This window comes from Danio rerio, chromosome 13 (genome assembly GCF_049306965.1).
Source record: "Danio rerio strain Tuebingen ecotype United States chromosome 13, GRCz12tu, whole genome shotgun sequence".
NCBI classification, from domain to species: Eukaryota; Metazoa; Chordata; class Actinopteri; order Cypriniformes; family Danionidae; genus Danio; species Danio rerio.
Genome location: NC_133188.1, coordinates 51,777,501 through 51,791,633, shown reverse-complemented (window position 1 = coordinate 51,791,633; position 14,133 = coordinate 51,777,501). Strand labels below are relative to the sequence as shown.

At 33.8% G+C, this 14,133-nt stretch overlaps 1 protein-coding gene across 3 annotated transcripts in view; it reads left to right on the top strand.

Moving 5' to 3' along the window:
* golga4 (golgin A4) overlaps positions 1 to 14,133 on the top strand; it is a 98,934-nt gene that overhangs the window by 78,032 nt on the left and 6,769 nt on the right. For all 3 annotated transcript variants that reach the window (XM_001921263.9, XM_005157071.6, XM_073920316.1), the window contains one exon: positions 9,080 to 9,177. In XM_001921263.9, the coding sequence (XP_001921298.3) occupies positions 9,080 to 9,177 (98 nt within the window). The remainder of the gene's footprint in view (positions 1 to 9,079; positions 9,178 to 14,133) is intronic.

Below are 14,133 nucleotides of genomic sequence, written 5' to 3'. Positions count from 1 at the left end.
AATTTTGACTGCCCAAAAAAGCACTTGACTTTAAGAGACTAATGGACTATTATTTTAAAGTGTTACCATAAGTTTTTTTTGTTTTGCGGTAAATAATCTATTTAAAAGCAAATTTTTTTTAAAGATATCAAGACTTTATTTAGAAAAGATGAAAATTTAATTTATCAAAATTGACAATAAAGGTATTTATAATGTTACAAAGGGTTCAATACTAAAAAAGTATTTCTATTGAAAATTCAGTTTATCAATGAATCATGAAACCAAATAAATTGCTATTTTTAGAATAAATAAACATTTATTTAAATTTAGATTAACCTGATGTAATGAAATTATTGTCAGTTAAAAATTTCTTTTAAAAAGGCTAAAACGATACAATTTATTAAAAAACTGGGGAGGTTTTTGAGCAAACTAACCATTTAAATAATTTAAATATAATTTAAACATTTCTTTACTTCATGAGTTTCTTCTGTTGAACACAAAAGAAGATATTTTGAAGCAAGCTAAAAACCGGTAACCATTGACTTCCATTGTAGGAAAAACAAATGCTATGAAAGTTTCCAGCTATATTCAAAATATCTTCTGTTTCAACTGATAAAAGAAGGACAAGCATAGTGTTACAAATTGTTTAATACTTGCAAATAAATGCATTTTTTTTGTTGAAAATTCTGTTTATTAATGAATAATGAAATAAAAAATCACAACCCTATTAAGCACTAAAATTATTGTAGATCACTGAAACCATAAAATTAAACACATTTTAGTTCATTTAAATAAAAATATTTATTGAGACTAAAAACATGTTAATTTTAGTTTAAATATTTTAGTAAAATTATTTCAAGTTTATATTTTAAATAATAATATAAATTTTTTATCTAGATTTAACTTGATTTAATACAATAACTGATAATAAAATGTCATTTCAAAATACAATTAAAAAGAAACTGTATTTACCAATAATAAAAAAGTTAATTAGTTCTATTAATGGTATGAAAATGACAATGTTGACATTTTACTTTTTATTATTTTTTACATTTATTCCAGTAAAAATAATAAAGTTTACTCTAATTAAATGGCTAAACTATTTTAAGCATTGTTTAAAAAATAAAGATATGTTTCCTTGCTATATTTATTTATATTTTAATATAATCAAATAGAAAATAGTTATTTTGAATTACAAAAACATTTTACTGTTTTAATCTTGGTAATAAGGGACTATTGAAAACTCCCTAAAAAATTGCCATCTACTCCTCTCAACTTTACAGTCTTGATTGAATCTAACTTCCTGAATTATTATTCCCCACATATTTTATTCCAATACATTATGCAATTAATCCTCTAAATACGCATGCAATGTTAAATATGTCCCAAATTCCTAGTCAAGTCTTCATGATATTGATATCTTCAGCACAACAAATATCCTTCTAAATAAACTCCCCAATGCATTTTTCCTTTGAAGACATCAACGTCTTTGACATGCAACTAAACAATCCGTGTGTTATCCTTTCCCTTAATCTTCACACACAAACAAACCCGTCTCTACGGCGTCTCTGTTCTCCGGCTTATCTGTGTGACGTCTGCATTAAACAGACAGGAGTTTATGAAGTCACTTTGACCTCCTGACTGCCATATACACTGTTCTCTCCTTCTCAAGACTAGCTGTATTTGACACATAGGCAGTAATAAATGAAACAAAATAAACAAGTATTTTAATTAATTTTAATTCAGACTAAAAAACTGTGTCAAGGTCCAAATATGTAGAGCCCTATCATACTCCCAGTGCAATAAGGCACAAGATGTGTTGTCGATTTGTTGCTATTTTCTGACCAGCGCAACCCTAATTTTCCTGTTTTGCGCCACATTGTTTTAATAGCAAATCCATATGCGCCACTTTGTGGACTCATGGGTGTTCCGGTCTAGATTGAAGGTGTGTTAAGGCACATTGTTGACGGGTTGATATATTGAAAAACTAAAATAGACTGCGCAATTGACCAGCTGAAAGCAGGTCTAAAGTCCAGCACAGAGCGCGTTAGTTGTGCACCCTTAACACTTACACATCGCTTAAAGGTGCAGTAGGTGATTGTCTTCAGAAACATTTGTTGTTGTGCTGGTTGAAAGTCTCTTCACAGTCCAATAGTAATGATTACAGTAAATTATCTAAATGTGTATTTTTATATTCTGGGTAAAGCATAAAACAAAAAAAATGTTCATCCAATTAAATAGAGTCGGACCGTCATCTCCCTTAATTCCGATAAGCAGGTCAGACTGTCTGTCAGCAAATGTAGATTCCGACTTCTGCGCATCTGTTCACGCAGATCCGCCATTAGCACGTGCCCGTCTGCATCACAAACCCATGCGCTCCGAGCGAGCTGCGGGCCGCTCGCAGATGCCGAGTCGGAGCCGGGGGCGCCGAAGGACAGCCGAGCTCAGGCCGATTACTGTAAATCCTGGTGTGGGTATAATTCGCCCAAAAGCGGCCGCGCGGTCACGAGACGGACCGGGAGAAATCAAATGCAGAATTGAAACTTTTAAAAACCTGAATCAATATTGGAGTTACTTTAGCACGCTGGAGGAAGGACGACACCAGGGCTGAAGCATTACTGTTAGACAGGTCATGTTCTGTTTTGAAACTATTTTATGTTAGATTGTGTTGTTATGAATGACTTCTATGCACAGACGTGTTGTTCAGCCACTGAAATCTCCTGGTGAAAGATTGATTTGATTATTTTCAGTTTCATAAGGTTCTTTTACAGCATCTATAATGTAGATTTATATTTAGTTTAGCAACAAAGCATCAGTAAATAGCGCTATTCCGCCTAGCCTGCTTTATTGAGCTGAAGTTGCTATTATATTCACATTGGGTCATTTTTGAACAATGATAGCCTTCCTATACTGTTTACCATGCTACTCTGAATATTCGCTCTGAAATAGCATGTAAGTGTGGCAAATTAATAAGTGTAATTCCTGCACGGCGCTGGCACTAACTAACTGGCGAATGACATGAACTAGTGGGTTGTCTGTCGGCTGTTGCACACGCTCGCGATTTCAGGGGGTGTGGCTTTGAATCACAGTCCCTCCCCGCTGTCCAAAGATAATATGCTAAGCGGTTAGCTTTTTAGCAGATCACCTACTGCAGCTTTAATACACACAGATGTACAGCAATACACAGATATCTTTACATATGAAAACGAATAAAAGGATTAAAATATTACAAAAATTATTACTTTCTATATAAATATAAAAACCACTGCCTTCATGCCTCCAAGCTTTCAGGGCGTGTCAGAATCCACTTTTGCTATTTTAAGGACGAAAAAATTAGCTTTGCGCCATGGCACATGGTCTAGCAGGGTTGAGCTTATTCTCTTAATGAGTTATAGGTGTGTTTTGAGAATAAATCAATCAGAGTCTCATCTCCCATTCCCTTTTAAGAGTCAGTTGCATCGCTCCATGGTGCATTTGCTATTTACATGGCGGACTTTGTAAGTGGAAAAACTGAACACTTCACTAGTGAGAAAACAGTTAAACAGAGCATCTGCAGCGCAAGAATGAGAGAATGAGCCTCCTCATTCTTTACTTTTACTTTCACTCTCTTTCCTGGGTAAAGAAACAAGTTATTGCCACATTCATTAGCTTATACATAATTAATTTCGTTATTTAAGCTCGAAGATTTGTTTCAAATCTGTTTCTAAATTCAGTTCTAATATGCAGCAAACAAATAAATAAACAATAATAACGAAGTGTGTTCAAACTACTGAGTTATATCCAAATACACATGCTGTGCCCCATATGGTCTGAAACCTGCAGGTGGGCAAATATAAGCTTGTTTTTAATGAAACAAATATAAAAATGCATATAATAAATACTTCTACTACTAATAATAACATTATACAAAAGCAAATTGTCACGAATAAACTGAAAAAGCCTCCTGAGATGAAGAAGGCATGGAGGCAGTGGTTTTTATATTTATGTAGACTTTTTTGTAATATTTTAATCCTTTAATTCGTTTTCATTTGTAAAGATATTTTTTGGATTTCTGTACATCCTGCATGTGTATTAAGCAATGTGTAGGGGAGGCACACAACTATCGTGCTCTGCACTGGAGTTTAGACCTACTTTCAGCTGGTCTATTCTATTTCTATTTAGTTTCTCAAAATAGCAAAGCGCCAGCAATGCGCCTCAAAACGCCTCTTATCTAGACCAAAACACCCATGAGTCTACAAAGTGGCACAAATAGATTTGCTTTTTAAACAAGGTGGCGGAAAATAGCAACACGTCATAGAAACTCTTCTCGCTCCTTATTGCGCCGGGTCTATCAAATAGAGAGTGCGAAAGAGAAAGCTAGCTAAAGAAAGAATCATAATAATCATACAACACACAAATGTAACCCCTCGTTGAACACAATAGATTTTATTTTTAAGAAACATTTCAAATATTTTGGCACAGTAAACATGTCAGGCCGGATAATTAAAATAAATTATTGACTTCAGCTATATTCATTAGTTGCAAAAACCTGAAAAGGCAGCTGAAATTGAACTGACCAGTAGCTTTTGATGTGGAGATATTGTTGCCCTAAAAAACTAAATAAAATCGTCGGTGCAATAGCCTAGTTGTTAGCGCGCCGACATATGGTGCAAAAGCAGGTCAGGGAGTCGCGAGTTTGAATCCCAGCTCGACGACATTTCCCTACCTTACCCCCTCTCTCTCTCTCTCTCTCTCTCTCCCACTTTGCTTCCTGTCTCAATACTGTCCTTTCTAATAATAAAGGCAAAAAGGCCAAAAATAAATCTTAAAAAAAAAAAAAAAAAACTAAATAAAATTGTCCTGAAAAACATGTAAAAATATATATATTGTGGGATGTTGCAAAACATTTTCATTTTGTGTCTTAGTGATGACGTCACCAGTGACTAGTCGTCGTCGACTCAACTTTCATAGCATAAAAGTCGACTTCCAAAAATCTTAACGTTCAACCTCTAGTGTATGTATTCGGAGCAAAACAAAAGAAATGCTATAAAATCTGACGCAAATTAAGCAAAAACTTGTTAATTTTACTCTCAGAAAGTAAGACTTTTTTTTTTACGTGATACTGAATGGACTGACTATCCACCTAAAACTTTAAGCATGTGCTAATGCTCATCATAAAGCAGGCCCTCAGTATTGACCAAATAGTGTTGTTTTGGAGATGAGAGAGACATGGCTCGTGTTTCGTCCCTGTTGGCCCAGCTGGGCTGACTTGAGGTCAGTCGGACAGGTCGTGTTATTTATTAGCCCCTCATTTCTCCATGCTTCCTGATCAAAGGCCTGTTTGGGTTTCAGCGGCACCTTGAGTTCCAGCTTTCTCTATCAGGCTGTCTGTTTCTGGACGCTCATCCAGACCACTGTCTTTAGCAAGAGTTCAATGGACTTTCCAGAGAGAGACACACACACACACACACACACACACACGGCTCCGTCTGCTAATTGCCAGTCATTCACAGGTTTAATGGAGCAAGACGACTGTCGTAATGCAAACAGATAGCTTGTGCACACTAGATACTGTAATACACATTTCAGAACTTAAGGAGTAATTGCTTAATCCTTGCAGATGCTACTGGAGATTTATTGCGCATCTGGGCTGCTTTAATGCTTATGATGTTTACCACGTGTACTGTATATGTGCATTCTTTATAGTAGGAGCATGACGCAGTGTTTTGTACTATTTTTAAATGTTTTTGAATGAAGTGAGCAAGCATACATTTATACGATCACAAATACTGTAAAAATAAGTGTTATTAAAGCTGTTATTATGGTTTAAAATATTAGAATTTTAGCACCATTACTCAAGTCTTTAGTGTCATTCAGAAATTTTTATTTAAAGGGAACCTATTATGCAAAAATCACTTTTAAAAGAGGTTTAAACACAATTACTTGTATTTTTTATAATCACACTTGATTAAAACAGTCTGCAGAAACCCTTTGATTGACATTTCTCTCTTTGTAGGTGTCATCAGATGGGAAAAGCCCCGCCCATTAGTGACCATCTCTCCCTCATTAGCATAAACGGCTCTTAGTGAGGAGCAGCCATTTGACATTAAAGTTTTGAATCTGCTACTATACTGACACATAGGAGTTCATAGCTCCACCCTCTTTTTAAAAAGTGCACAATCTCATTTGAATTTAAAGCCACAGTCACCAAAATTGCACAGTTAGAATGAAAACCTAAAGGTTCAGTTTCAGAAAGTAATAGAACATTATTTGTGTGGTATTTTGAGCTGAAACTTCCCATACACACTCTAGGGACACCAGAAATGCGTTTTGCCTCTTGTAAAAAAGGGCATAATAGGTCCCCTTTTAAAGGAATGGTTCTCTTAAAAAAGAAAACAAGATATTCTGATGATCGCTGGGAGAAATAATTGGCTTCCGTAGTAGAAACTAAAATGCAATAGAAGCCAATAGCTTTTTTCTTTGTGTTCAACATAAGAAACTCACAAGTTTGGAACAAGTAGAGGACAAATAAGTGACATAAATGGTGTTTTGGGGTGAATTATCTTTTTTATAAGTTGATTTACTGTTAAAAACAAAAACAAATCTTATTATCAGTATTGGAAACTGTTTTTGTGGAAATCTTTTTTTTTTAAAGGTCTTTTGATGAATAAATAAAAAAACAGAGTTATTTGAAAGGAATTTTAGAGATTTTGTTTACGTTATTAATGTTTGTACAGTCTCGTTTATTAATTGAATGTATCTTTGGCTAACTGAAGTATTACATATGTTTAAAACATTAATAAAATGGGATCCCAGGCACATGCATTTATTTAAAAAAATCTCTTGATTATTAATAACGCAATGTTTTTTGTTTTATTTTTTTACTTAGAAATTTTAAATTTTATTTTTCTCCATGACTTGTCAGACATTTTCAAAAAATTGGGGTATCACAACAAAGGACAACAAAACTTAACATTTTTATAATTAAGGAAAATTTTTTATATTTAATAAAACAAAGTTAAATGTACTAGATAATTTATAGAAGTTATGTTTTTTTTTTATAAATATGGATGGGGAAAAATATATAGGCCACTTTATTAGGTACACCTATCCAACTGCTCGTTATGCAAGTTTCTAATCAGCCAATCACATTGCAGTAACTCAATGCATTTAGGCTTGTAGACATGGTCAAGACGATCTGCTGCAGTTCAAACTGAGCATCAGAATAGGGAAGAAACGGGATTTAAGTGACTGAATGTGGCATGGTTGTTGGTCTCAGACGGGCTGCTCAGAGTATTTCAGTAACTGCTGATCTACTGGGAAATTCACACACAATCATCTCTAGGGTTTACAGAGAATGATCTGAAAAAGAGGAAATATCCAGTGAGCGGCAGTTCTTTGGGCGCAAATGCCTTGTTGATGCCAGAGGTCAGAGGAGAATGGCCAGACTGGTTCTAGCTGATAGAAAGGCAACAGTAACTCAAATAAGCACTTGTTACAACCGAGGTCTGCAGAAGAGCATCTCTGAACACACAACACGTCCAACCTTGAGGCGGATGGGCTACAGCAGCAGAAGACCACACCGGGTGCCACTCCTGTCAGCTAAGAACAGGAAACTGAGGCTACAATTCACACAGACTCACCAAAACTGGACAATAGAAGATTGGAGAAACATTCCCTAATCTGATGAGTCTCGATTTCTGATGCCACATTTGGCTGACAGGGTCAGAATTTGCCATCAACAACATGAAAGCATTGATCCGTTCTGCACACCACACTGGTTTTTTGAACATGACAATGAGTTCACTGTACTCAAATGGCCTCCACTGTCACCAGTTCTCAATCCAATAGAGCACCTTTGGGATGTGGTGGAATGGGTGATTCGCATCATGGATGTGCAGCTGACGAATCTACAGCAACTCAGTGATGCTATCATGTCAATATGGAGCAGAATCTCTGAGGAATATTTCCAGTACCTTGTTGAATCTACGCCAAGAAGGATTAAGGCAGTTCTGAAGGCAAAAAGTGAGTCCAACCCAGTACTACCTAATAAAGTGGCTTGTGTATGCTTTAACCTTCTCTTTAAATGCTGGTTTCAATTACTGTTTGTTTTTGTTTTTTGTCTTCACATGCACATCGCTTCTCAGTGAAATTTGCTACAAGAACACACATTACCAAATGTATTCATAAAGAGTAGTAACCTCTCAAATGTGACTAGTTGGGCGTAGCAGTTAAACTGGGGTGCTAATGGGAATATAATGTTGTTGTGTTCCTGCAGGAATTATCAGACGTCATGTTTTCCAGACCTGCCCACCCTTTATGACATGCTCTCTTTAAAAATAACTCCTTTCGTTTTTGTTCATTCACGCTTCTCTGCGTCTCCTGTTACGTCTCTGCTCTCACTTCTTTATCCATTAAAAACGCGCTGGAAAACGGAAAGGGCCCCCACCTAGATTGAGCCAAAGCTTCTTGTGTTTAGCCACAATGTTGGCATTATAGTGTTTCCAGTGTTGCTGTGAGCTGGAACCTTTAACTGCTGGGACTGGAAGTGAGGCGCGGCTAGTGCTCTGATTTACGGAGTGATTATTGCAATGCGAAGGTCGAGGGGGTGTGTGTTTAATGAATGTATTGAGGGTATGAATGCATGCTTATCTCATTGATGTCAAAGCTTAGGGAAAATTGTCCAAATCGCCAGATCATGTTCTGCAAGATTAACTCTCACTAGTGGCCAAGCTTCAGATTTAAAACAAACCCCTAAACAGAAGTTACATTAGTTATGTTAATAGTTACCATAGATGCCAAAAAAGAACCTTTCATAGCAACCCCTTGGCAATCAGCATGTCTAAATGGTCATTTTCTTATTCTTATCATGTGTTTTTCTGTTTTTTCATCCTCTCTGACTGTCAGTGGAGTTATTATAAGATGATGATGGCTGCTGTTGAGTCTTTAGAGGGTTTATAAGGTCGTCGTCTGGCTGTTCTGGTTTTAATTACGGGTGATTTATCTTTTTTGTACAGGCTGTGCTAAAAACAGCACGTGTTCGGTCTGACAGTGAGCCTGATGTCTGCGGTGCTCATATATTTGTGTGATTATGAGGATTTGCTTTTGTTTGTTCCTCCAGATATGTCACACAACAGCGCAGACCCCTTCTCTGAACCCACCGAGTTCGAGTACCTCAGGAAGGTCATGTTTGAGTACATGATGGGAAGAGAGACCAAGGTATTATTTCTGCACTTTGTGATGATGTCATTTAGGGAAACGTTATGGTTCAGTTATTACTGCTTAGTAGTTTTATTTGAACCCTCTAGCTTAGGGGTGCACAAACTTTTCCTTATGAAGGGCCAAAAACCAAACTTAATTGAGGCTATTTGGCAGGAGGTTAAAATTGCCATGAAGAATTTCCAAATTTTTTTAAATTAAAGTTAACCAGAAAAAATGCTTTATTTTAAATAATACAATATGTATAATGTATATATTTGTTATGTATGCATATATATATATATATATATATATATATATATATATATATATATATATATATATATATATATATATATATATATTATAATGAACTTACTACGGTTAAAAAAAATCTCTTTTATAAAAGAATGGAGTTAAACTTGGTTTTGTCTTGATTTGCTCACTGATGTCTTGTGTATACTCCTCTATCCATCGAGTGAAAGTATTTACATTTAAAAAATTCTGATTCATTTACATTTAATTTCATTTAGCTTTTTTTAGCTCACCAAAAAAAAAAAAAAAACCTTTTCATTCTCACTTTCTTTTAAGGTAAAATGGTGGGCAAAATCAGAGGTTACAAATGGGCCAACTTTGGTCCGCGGGCCTACTTTGATTATCCCTGCTGTAACTGTATTAAACATTATAAGATTTGTTTGATTTGAGTTTAGTTGGATAGATAGATATAAATTTGTAGTGATTTTTAGACTTCATGATGTCACTTAGAGAAAGAATGTAATATATGGACAATATAGTACAGCATGAAACAATCTTCCCTCCGTTTTAACAGAAATTGGGGAAAAATAAACAGGGGCGCTAATAATTCAGGGGGGCTAATAATTCTGACTTCAACTAAATATATATATAAAATTAATTACTTTTATTTATTTAGTTAGTTAATTAAATAAAATAACTAAGAATCCAGAACTATAGCCTTGACAAGCTTATAAATGTTAGTTTGTTTACATACATCATACATATAAATACTGTAATAGTATATCGATCATTAAATAACACAGATTTATTAAATTTACCATCATCCATTGAGATGATTTTACAATGTTTAATAAATTGATTGATTTTTTTTTTTGCGTTTGCTACTTTTCATAATTATCATAATGTTGTTGAGCAATTCATCCATAAAATATATATATATATATATATATATATATGTATGTATGTATATTTATATATATATATATATATATATATATATATATATATATATATATATATATATATATATATATATATATATATATATATATATATATATATATACATATACATACATACATATATATACATATATATATATATATATATATATATATATATATATATATATACATACATATACGTATATATATATATATATATATATATATATATATATATATATATATATATATATATATATATATATATACATACATACATACATATACGTATATATATATATATATATATATATATATATATATATATATATATATATATATATATATATATATATATATATATATATATATATATGTATACTGGTTGAGAAGATTGGGAATTGAGAATATAAAACTTACGTTGATAATGTATTGAAATATTAATTAAAAATATTAATAAAAACTAGATTAGTAGGGTATATCATCCTAAAATTACACTGATTTATCAAATTGTAATATCCATTGTGATGTTTGTTGTTACTGTACTCAGCACATATAAGTACACCCTTCACAATTCTCTCTTTTAAATTCATATTTTTAATAGAAAGCTTTACAATATCATATTTGTGCATATACATTAGATCAGACAGTACTGAAGCCAAATCTGGAGCGAATCTAATAAAATAACTTACGATAACGGTCCAAAAACTAGCACACCCAAATTTATATGTTATAGAAAAATGTTAAAAAGTAAAAATTAAGAGAAACAAAAAAAAAGAAAAATTTAGTTGAAATTTTGTAGATTGTAATTATTTTTTTCAATATTTTTTCAATTCTTAATATTTATTTGCAGTTTTTTTTCAATTTTTAAAAAATGTTTTTCGACTAAAATATTATTTTAGCAAATAAATATATTTAATATAAACAGATATATTAAAATACATTGCCTATATGCACTAAAATAAATTGCCTATATTCACTCTGTTATGCGGAGTACAGTACATTGAGTTATTTGCTACTTCTAATAAATTGTCCTAACGTTAATGTGAAATAAATGAATGACCCAATTTAAACAAAAGGAAAATGCATATGTAGGAATGAACCAATAAGAACGTTGAGGGTCAAGTTTAAGATAATGGTCACACTTTACAATAAAGTTTCATTAGTTATACTTAATGTATTTACTAACATAATCAGCAATTTTGAATTATGAACAACACTTGTACAGCATTTATTAATCATAGTTCAGCATTTACTAATGCAATATTAAAATACAAATGTATGCTTGTATGCATGAGTTAACATGAGCTAATAATGAGCAACTGTATTTTCATCAACTAACTTGAATAAATACGGTAATAAATGCATTGTTCATTGTTTGTTCTTGTTAGTAAATACATTAACTAACCTTAACTAATGCAACCTTATTGTAAAGTGTTAACAAGATTTCATCATATTGCTGTTTCTCACAGTGCAGCATACTAATGCCGTTTGTTAGAGGAAGGATGCAGTAAATGAGTGTGACGGGGAGTCCGGATGGAAGCCTATAAAATGATTCATTCCCATGAAAACTCCATTTAGCAGGACCCTAATGAGCGAACGCAGTCTGATTAGTTAACAGTGTGGTTGACGGTGCCCTGAAGCTTGATTTACTAATGGATCCTTTTCACATTTGCGTGTTTCTCCGTAGCGGAAGTCGTCATAGTTGGTTAAACTCAGAGCGCAGAGAATGGGAGAGTTATAAATAGCAGCATAATAAATAGAATTAAAGCAGTTTTTAATGCTTTAAAAATCATTTTGAGGTCAATATTATTAGCCCACTTAAGCAAGATTTGTTTGGATTGTCTACAGAACAAACCACTGTTATACAATGACTTGCCTAGTTAACCTAACTAACCTAGTTAAGCCTTTCATGTCACTTTAAGCTGTATAGAGGTGTCTAAAAAATATCTAGTCAAATATTATTTACTGTCATCATGGCAAAGATAAAATAAATCAGTTATTAGAGATGAGTTATTAAAACTAGAAATGTGTTGAGAAAATCTGCTCTCCTTTAACCAGTTAAACTCCGGGTTGTCGAAGTCATCGGCTTTCGCTTTAGGATTTAAAGAGCTTGCATTGCACCAGACCCCCTTAAGTGGTTTCGTATGAAAGTGTAGAAGCTATATTTTATGCACATATGCATCACTTTGGTTTTTATTCCACTGTACAAAAGTTATTTACACATAAATACACCGTATTTTTGGATACCTGAGCTGGGTACTGAACATTGGTTCATTTTCATATTTGTCATATGACACATGTAAAAGTTATAGCTCAAATGAAAGCTCTTGCCAGTGCTCATACAGTTCCAGCGTTCTTTTTACTGAATTATATTCACATATCAAACAGTTGTCAAATGAATCGCGGTGTTTCCATGGCGCAGAAGTGAAAACAATACATTTATGATCACTAAGCAGCCCCAGATAGCACATATGAAATATGTAAACAATGATCGGTCCCTGTGGCTTGTACAGCACCTCTCATCAGTTGGAATACAGTAACTTTTGCATAGATTATGGTAGAGACATGTTTCATTTTTCCCATGATTACAGACATGTGCAGGAACCACCAAAATCAATTACAGTACGCTAGATCAGTGGTTCTCAAAGTGGGGGTCAGGACCCCTTGAGGGGTCACGGAACAATGAAGGGGGTCGCCTGGTGATTTGCAGAAATCTACTTATTATTATTAGGCCATAAGAATTACCATATTTTATTCATAACCAACTGAAGAGAAAAAAACAGTCATTTATAGTTACTATTGTAGCTTTTTTACTAGTTCTATTGGATTGCGACCCCTGGGGTAATTACATTATATTAAAGACAGCAATAGCGTCAGATACAGCAGATTGATTTTATAACACCAGGTTAAACTTTCTGGCCCATTTACAGCACTGACATACATTAAAAAAAATTAAACGCGAATAGACTTTGGTCTATTGGTGTGTGTGTGTGTGCGCCATTGTATGCAAGTTTTTTGTATTTATAACCACCTCAGAGGATATTGGGGGTCGCGAGTCACTGGCATTGTTATTTTAGGGGTCCATGCTGAAAAGTTTGGGAACCCCTGCGCTAGGTTACACAGAACCTAAAAGGTACACTTTCAAATTTGAGTTTATAAAAAAAATACAAAAAGCGCCTCTTTATTTAGGTGTTTATTATAACACAGACAACAAATACAGTTTTTCAAACACTTTTAATAGTGTTTTATGAAAATTCAAAGAGTTTAACTGGTTAAACAGAAATCGGAAACAAAAATACAAGAGGGCTAATAATTCAGGAGGGCTAATAATTTGACTTCAACTGTACGTAAATGCATATAAATATACATATACGTTTTGTTTAAAGGAATCAAAATATTAAAAACTGAAGGATTTATGATGACCATAAACGTGTCATAAAAGGTCTATAAACATTGGGTGCTCATGACATCACAGCTTTCACATCACATGATTACATTTGAGCGAGCTGCTGGCGGTGAATTCTGCGCTGGTTTTCATTAGCTCCGCATACAGGCACATGAGCGCTGGCAGAATCTCTCCAGGGCTGACGATTACCCAGCAGGCCCAGGATAATGAGCGTTTTGTCTTTGGGAGATGTAATTGCTCACAGAACACCGAGGAGAGCGGGAGAACACTGACACTGCTGTTACTGTTACCTAAAGCTACAATTCTTTTAAAGGAAAGTTGTTAATTGGAATAATGCATGCAATAACATGTACACACAAATACACTTGA